Below are 9000 nucleotides of genomic sequence, written 5' to 3' on the forward strand. Positions count from 1 at the left end.
CCGGAGGGAGTGGAAGGAAGGGACACCGTTATTTCAGTTGATAAGTGATAGTAAAGTTTAATTTTCCATTTTTATATTTATTACATTACATTCTACTATTGACTGTTACCATTTTATTGTTACTATTTTTATATTAATTTTTAATATTATATTTACTGCCAATCTAGTAATTATTATTTGTCATTGTTTATAATTTTATTACAATGTATTTCATACATTGTTGCTTTGTGCAATATTGACACAATGTATTTTCATGCCAATAAAGCAGCTTGAATTTGAATCAGGAAGAAGAGAGAGAAAGACAGAAGAGAGCCGAGAGAAGCAGAGAGCGAGAGAGAGGAGAGACGAGAGAGCGAGAGGAGATAAGAGAGAGAGAGAAGAAGAGAAGAGAGAGAGAGAGAGAGAGAGAGAGAGAGAGAGAGAGAGAAGAGAGAGAGAGAGAGAGAGAGAGAAGAGAGAGAGAGCGAGAGGGAGAGCGAGTAGAGACGATTGAGAGACGAGAGAAGACGAGAGACCGAGAGAAGAGAGAGAGAGAGATGAGAAGAGAGAGAAGAGTAGAGAGAAGAGAGATAAATTGGATTAAATGTTACTGTGGTGTAAGCATGTCTGCCTTTTATAAAACACTCTTCTGGCTTTACATTAAATCCTCGAAGGTGGACAAACAAAGCAGTCATTTTGAGACTTAAATCCAAACTTTATGCAAACTTCACAGTTTGTGAGCCGGCAATATTTTAAATCCTTATGGTATGAGCTGCATTAGATAACTTCCTTCATAGCTTGTATAAGAATGTGCAGCTTTTGTGACCTGGGGAGGAAATGAGTGAGTTCCATTTTGTACTTAATTCTCTCCTCTTGTCTTGTGATTCCAAGGCTAAGAAGTCCACCTCCTCACACTTATGCACAGTGGCAGATTTTGCTGTTGAGATGTATGATGTACTGGATGCCATCAACTACCAGTCGTACAACGACTTTGTCTTGAGAGTGGGTGAGTGAAAACACACACACACGAACACGAATGCATGCATGTACACATGCACACAGACGAGCAGGCACACAAACACGCACGCACCCCCCCCCCCCCCCCCCCCCCACACACACACACACACACAAATAAACACACACAGACAGACACACACAGGACCACACAGATTGTTGTGAGAGTCAATGCGTAAAGCTGTGACCTTTGACACTAACTAGCTGTCCGTCAGCACCATCAAGAGCCTTGTGACAGGAAGCGTGTCACAGGGACACCTGCGGGGTTGTCACTCGTTACCACAGCCACAAAGCCTTTATCGTAAAAATGAATATACATATATACGTACATATATACATTAATATATCTAAAATATAATACATATAAATATATTTAAGGTTAGGGTTAGGTATAAGTTTAGCAGTGTGGTTAAGGTTAGGGTTACGGTTAGGGTTAGGTTTTAAATCAGATTTAAGAAGATACATTGTGGAAATAGGCAGGGTTTAACCGTGATTATGACTTTGTGGCTGTGGTAACTAGTAATGAAAGACCTGGGTTCTATTGTATTCGTTATCTTGTTTGGAACCTGAACCTGCTAGTTAGTCACTGCAGTGCCTGATGTACACACTTCCATTCTGTCAGCAGACTCTGTGTGTGTGTGTGTGTGTGTGTGTGTGTGTGGTTGGTGTGTGTGTGGTGTGGTGTGTGTGTGTGTGTGTGTGTGTGTGTGTGTGTGTGTGTGTGTGTGTGTGTGTGTGTGTGTGTGTGGTCAAGTGTGTGCGTGTGCATGTGTGGACAGCAGAAACTTGCGCTTGTTAGATTTTGTTAACCACAGTGAGGACCATTGATATGTATTATGTATGTATTTTCACTGTGTGAGTGTGTGTGCATGTGTGTGCATGTGTGTGCGTGTGTGTGTGTGTGTGTGTGTGTGTGTGTGTAGGTATTAACGTGGGTCCAGTAGTAGCAGGAGTGATCGGAGCACGGAGGCCTCAGTATGATATCTGGGGGAACACAGTCAACGTGGCCAGCAGGATGGACACCACCGGACTACCGGGAAAGATACAGGTACAGCACCCCAAACACACACAAATGTACAGACACACGCACACGCAATCACGCACACATAACGCACACAGATGCACACACACACACACACACACACACTATGCAGGTGATCATTCAGCTGTCGTTTGTTATCATGTGTCCTACATTACCCCCAGGTGACAGAAGATGTGCAGCGCATCATCAAGGGTCAATATGACTTTGTGTGCCGTGGCAAGGTCAGCGTCAAGGGCAAAGGACAGATGCTTACCTACTTCCTGGAGGGGCGGATCCCCGGCAGGGGGTCACAGCATCAGCCCAGGAACCTGGATCGCTCCCGGACAAGTCTGTTCAACCGTTCAGCCATTAGCAGCATCTGCACCAAACTGAGCCCCGCCCCCACCATGACCACCTATTCCACGATGCGAAACCCCACCCCCGGCATAGCCACTGCAGCAACCACCTCCACAAACAGCACCATCCTCTACCTGCCCTCTGTGGCTGTTCCCACGGCGATGGAGGTGTGAGTGAGTGGCTGATTTGAAGACTGTCTCCATAGTGACCAAGGAATCTTCCTTGACAGATAGAGAGTGGAGATCAAGAGAGAGATAGAGTAGAGCTGTTAGAAAGTCACTGAAAGTGAAAGTGAAATAGGGATGAGAGAGAGAGGAAGAAGGAGCGGGTTCCACTTTACTGGACTGTCAATAGAGAATGTGGTTCCACTTTACTGGACTGTCACTAGAGAATGTGGTTCCACTTTACTGGACTGTCACTAGAGAATGTGGTTCCACTTTACTGGACTGTCACTAGAGAATGTGGTTCCACGGTGCAGACGGACAGAGAAATAGTCCTGGACCCAGTCTTTTCTCTCTCTGTGAGGAGATGGAACTTAAGGATTTTGGTCACTGGCCAGCCGGGCTAGTAGACCACAATTTCTACTAGCCAAAGGTCCTAAATCTGTACCATGCAAACTTCACTCGCAAGACATTGCCTTCATCTTCCTTTACCTAAAGATTCCTTCACATTATGTAACCATTCCCTGGTCTTACCTTACCTAACCTTTCCTTCACCTTATCTAACCTAACCATTTCTTTACCTTACCTTACCTTAACCTAACCTAACCTAACCATTCCTTTACCTTACTTTACCTAATAATTCCTTCACCTTACCTAACCTAAACATTCCTTCACCTTACCTTACCTTACCTAACCATTCCTTTACCTTACCTTACCTAACAATTATTTTCCCTTACCTAACCTAACCATTCCTTCATCTTACCTTACCTTTCCTAACCATTCCTTCACTTTACCTTACCTAACCATTCCTTTACCTTACCTTACCTTACCAAACAATTCCTTTACCTTACCTAACCTAACCATTCCTTCATCTTACCTTACCTTACCTAATCATTCCTTCATCTTACCTTACCTAACCATTCCTTCATCTTACCTTACCTTACCTAACCATTCCTTTACCTTACCTTTCCTAACCGTTCCTTCACCTTACATTATCTTACCTAACCATTCCTTTACCCTACCCTACCTTACCTTACCTTACCTAACCATTCCTTCACCTCGCCTTAGGTTGACCCTTTTATCCCTCTGATTAGGGTTGCAAAATTCCAGTAACTTTCCCAACATTCACAGGTTATTCAGATATCCAGGTTGGAAGATACTTGGAATTAGGAATGGATAAACTGTAATTACAGGAATCCTACAACCAGGATTTCTGGAAACCTGGGATTTTGGGGAAAGTTACCAGAATTTTGCAACTCTACTTATGCATCTTATATCAGAGCTGTTGCCTTACCGACGGACCATTCTACAGGCTGAGTTTAGTGAACGTGTTATAATTGTATCGCCTTTCAGATCAATGTAGATTTCCTCCCTTTTCTATATAAATGTAATTCTGCCAAGAATGTCTGTCACAGACTGGACCATATTACATTTTCTGGACCATATTCCTCCAATACAAACTGCCAGACCACATTGTCTATTGCAAAGTGTTGTAGTCTTTATTACAGCTTTTTAAATGTACAAAGCTTTGAATTTAAGAATGACAGCTATTATCTTAGAGATGGGGCCTTGTATCAGTTCAGGGTTGGTCACCAGTATTGTTGGATGCATGATGACACCTTCCGCTGCATTGGAGTCCAGTTTTCTGTGTGTTTATATGAAAGTGGATAAATGATGCTTCTAACTTCCAGAATCTTCCTTCCGTCATTCCAGTAAATGTGTAGCAATAAAACAGCGTGTGTTCTTCTGAAACGGAATGTCCCCTGCCCTGTCCTGCTTGCAGTAGCAGTGTTGCCAACTGTTTTCCAGTGAGAATCACTATTGGCTCCTTGATTTGTTGCTAGAAGTCCTTAGATTACGTTTTGCCGTGAGGTCAGCTGGCGCAGTAGCTCAGCTCTGATTGAATAATGCTGTTAGAGCATCCTGGTTGGATAGCTGTTTATTGTAAGAGCATCCCGATTGGATAGATGTTTATTGTAAGCGCATCCCGATTGGATAGATGTGTATTCATTGTAAGAGCAACCTGATTGGATAGCTGTTTATTGTAAGAGCATCCTGATTGGATAGCTGTTTAATGTAAGAGCATCCCGATTAGATCGTGATGTTAACTGCAAGAGCATCCTAATTGGATAGTGCTGTTATCTGCAAGAGCATCCTGATTGGATAGTGCTGTTATCTGCAAGAGCATCCTGATTGGATAGTGCTGTTAACTTGTAAGAGCATGCGTTGCCGTGACAAAAAAAAGTATGTATTTCTGTGAAAAAAAAGAAAAGCATGTTACAGAGAGTTATTTTTTTGTGTTGAGTGTGGTGAGGTTACAATTCTTTGGTGGTTTAAAAATTGCGTTTTTGCCTGCTTGTTTATTGAGTGATATTTTCAATGACAAAAAGACCATGTTCATGGTGTTTAACTTCTATTTTTATCAACACTTTATTGAGACCTGTGGTTTTGAAGCAGGAAGGGGAGTACAATTCTCTCACTGAAGAGCAACCATCCTTCTTATTCTCTCCCCTTTTCATGCAGAGTCCAATTATTTCTATCATGGCACTGTATGTCTCTTACAGGCCACCGTAGCCAGTTACTCTGAAGGCCTCTCCTCCCGGGCCTGCTATGCATCTCACCTGTATGAGGTAAAGACACAACGAAACAAACAGACAAACAGACCAACAGACCAACATACACAACAGTCCTCTTGCATGTGAAAACTAAGCCAAGGAAAGCAGTGCTCTTGAATATTTGCTGCTTTTCAACCTGTGACTTTTTTGGGGGCGTTGTGCTGTGGTGTGGTCGTACGATCTTCAATTTGATGTTTGCGGCAGTTAAACAAATGTCTGAAATCGACTCCAGTTTGTGAGTCATGTTGGACCTAACTGAGACATTACAGGATGGTAGGAGGCCGGGAGTTGGGGGAGGGGGGGGGGGGGGGGGATACTCTGTGACCCTCTGTGGTCATGATGATATGGATTAGGTGATGTATCAATGTGCCAACATATTGTCGTAAACATATCATACATATCGTCTGCGCCCCAAATGGTACTATATTCCGTATATAGTGCACTACTTTTGACCAAAAGTAGTGCACCATATATGGAATAGGGTGGCATTTGGGAAGCTCCCATCCAGTCTACATCAGTAGCACACAGACCTGTGGCTATGGGGTTTCATTGACTGTGTTTTTACTGTTTTCATTTGTCATTTTATTTAAAGGGATCTAGTGCTTTTGTAACTCGAGATAAACTTTATTAGAACGCTGTAGCACGATCAACAATCACCATATTTTATTAACATGGAAGTGATTCTGCATATCATATCAACCAGAAAGTCTCAAACTCTTCATACTTCTTTATCAGATTCAGATCAGATTCAATCTTTCTACATTTCATCATATCAGTCTCTGAGAGAAAAAAAGATTTTTATATACCTCTGCTTTGGACAACCAGTAACATTGATGGACAAGGGTTCTATATTCTATATTTCCTGTGAACTAGATATCGATATTTTCATATATGATACGGGTTGAAATATTGTGATATGTTTAGGTATTGCTCACTGTATATTGTATGTAGAGAGACATGACATACTAACCTGAATGATGGTTAAATATTTCCAATGTCCAATATTCCTTTTGTTAACAAAACAGTATTGGTTGATATGTTTTATGTGAATGTACATTTCTTATGGAGAAACTATTTTATACTATAAGTGTTTACACTGCTATGATATTGACGTATTATTAAATAATAATCAACGTAAGCTCTTGCGTCAATCTCCTCAACCCTTTGTGTTTTTCCTATGTGTGCGTGTGCGTGTGCTTGTGCGTGTGTGTGTGTGTGTGTGTGTGTGTGTGTGAGGCAACCAGAGTAGTTGCTTATGGAGAGGTAACTAAACTAATAATGCATAAAATGACATAACACTGGGCCCGGCAGAAGAGAAGACTTGAGGGATGTAAGGAGAGGGGGGCAACAACACAACATGGGGTCAGGCTGTTGGTCATAGTGCGGCCTCTCTCTGTCTCTCTCTGTGTTGTTGTTGGTTGGTTGTGTCGTAACAGTGTACGGACATCATGTGGGGTAGTAACTGACAACATAACAGGAATCTTGTCCAGAGAAGAGAGGAAATCTATTGACACTCAGACATCACTGATCCCCAAAATATGTATTCCTCTCAAGGGGAGAATGGCCAAAAGATCTGGGAAGATGGGGATAAAGAAAACACACACAGACACGCTCTCGCTCTCGCGTTCTCTTGCGCTCTTTTGAGCTCTCTCGCTTGCTCTCTCTCGCTCTCTCTCGCTCTCTCTTTCTCTGTCTCTCTCTTTTATATGCACACACACACATACAGTACACACACTCAGGAAGTTGAAAAAGTTTGGCATGGGCCCCCATATCCTGAAAGGTTCTACAGCTGTACCATTGAGAGCATATTGACTGGCTGCATCACTGCTTGGTATGGCAATAGTACCTCCCTTGATCTCATGGCGCTAGAGAGGGTTGTGCGGACAGCCCAGTACATCACTGGGGCCGAGCTCCCTGCCATCCAGGAACTCTATACCAGGTGGTGTGAAAAGAAGGCCCTGAAACTCGTCAAAGATCCCAACCACCCAAGCCATAGAATATTTTCTCTGCTGCCGCATGGCAAGAGGTACTGGTGTATCAAGTCTGACACCAACAGGTTCTTGAACAGCTTCTATTTCCAAGCAATACGACTGATAAATAGCTAACAATAGCTAATAGCTCTCTATGCACACTCACAGGGCACTACACACTCACACACACTGTCACTCCAACACTCACACAAACACTCCATCATTTTCTCACTCACACATAATATGCACATTCATTTATACTGACTCTATACACACACCCACAAACATATAAGCTGCTGCTACTATGTTTAATCTTATATCCTGTTGCCTAGTCCCTTTACCCCTGTACATATCTACCTCCATCACTCCAGTATCCCTGCACATGCAAATATGGTGTATATTTCCTGTATAGAGTATGCCTACTTACTTACTTTATTGTGTATTTCATGTTTCTAATTATTATTTCTTGTGTGTTTTTTCTAGTAATAAATTGATATTGATTATTGCGTTGTTGGGTTTTGAGTTTGCAAGAAAGGCATTTCACTGTACTTGTGCTTGTGATAGTAAAATGTGAAACACACACACACACACTGCCTTTCTCTCTCCATCTTTCACACAGACATGCAGTACACTCTCGCTCTTTCAGTCCCTCTCTTTCACACACACACACACACACACACACACACACACACACACACACACACACACACACACACACACACACACACACACACACACACACACACACACACACACACACACACACACCACACACACACACACACACACACCACACCACACACACAATGCCTTTCTCTCTTTCCATCTTTCACACAGACATGCAGTACACTCTTGCTCTTTCTCTCCTCTTTCTCACACACACACACTTCCTGTATATGGGGCAGCGCCAGCAGCTTGCGTAGTTATGAGTGGTGCCAACAAGGTGTTCCAGTAGTAGTGACGGTGGTGGAAACTCTGCCTGGCATACACACACCAGAGGGTTCCGCTCTCATTGGGAAAAAAGGAAAAGGATAATGTGTGTGTGTGTGTATGTGTGTGTGTGTGTGTGTTATGTGAGCAAAGAGTTGAAGGGATGGTTTCATGTCCTGCCACAGGAAGATGCTGCTTCCAAACATTCAGCACAGATTGGGAACGTTGCACTTGCTCTGTGTGTATGTGTGTGCGTGTGCGTATGCGTGTGTGTGTGTTGTTCGTATTGCCCTTCAACAGTGGGAATTGAACAGAATTAGCAGATTTCTGATGCTAAGGTCCTTTTACCTAGCCTGCTTATCCCCATTCACCCCTGCTTTGTCTGGGGGTTGCACATAGTGTGTGACATGGCAGTTGGTTGTCATAGCTACATGACCTGACATGATATCAGGGCTTTGTTTAATAAACAAAATTAACAAAGGCAGCGGCCCACTCCATTGGCTACAGAGGTAGGAAACATCAGGACTGGTTCGATGAGAACTCGGACACCCTCACAGCCTACTGGACAATATGCACAAAGCGCACAGGGCTACTATCTGCACCAGAACGCTCCACCAGTACATCACTGAGGTTTGGAACTGGGAGATTGTCCCCTAACTGTGGCGGGATGCAAACATTGTCACCATCTATAAGAACAAGGGTGACAAGTCCATCTGCGGCAACAGCCAGGGGATTACCCTTCTGGCTGTTGCTGGCAAGGTCCTAGCCAAGGTGATGCTACACAGGCTGGTGAACAACATCAAAGAGGAACTGCTGTCAGAGTCACAATGCGGCTTCAGGTAGAACAGGAGAAGGATCAACATGACATTCACAGCATGGTCGACACAGCAACTCCAGGAGAAGTGCCATGAACAACATCAGGACCTTTTTCATGGCCTTTGTCGACCTCTCCA

At 43.3% G+C, this 9000-nt stretch overlaps 1 protein-coding gene across 1 annotated transcript in view; it reads left to right on the top strand.

Annotated features, from left to right (window-relative positions):
* The window catches only part of LOC112070221 (adenylate cyclase type 1-like), a gene marked incomplete at its 5' end in the record, with an annotated part of 65648 nt that extends 62197 nt beyond the window's left edge, over positions 1–3451 (top strand). The window contains 3 exon segments of the mRNA XM_070438879.1: positions 871–985; positions 1917–2041; positions 2197–3451. Coding sequence (XP_070294980.1) covers positions 871–985; positions 1917–2041; positions 2197–2544 — 588 coding nt within the window.
* Between the last annotated feature and the right edge of the window lie 5549 nt (positions 3452–9000).

Source organism: Salvelinus sp. IW2-2015, unplaced genomic scaffold, assembly GCF_002910315.2.
Source record: "Salvelinus sp. IW2-2015 unplaced genomic scaffold, ASM291031v2 Un_scaffold1262, whole genome shotgun sequence".
In the NCBI taxonomy this organism is placed as follows: domain Eukaryota; kingdom Metazoa; phylum Chordata; class Actinopteri; order Salmoniformes; family Salmonidae; genus Salvelinus; species Salvelinus sp. IW2-2015.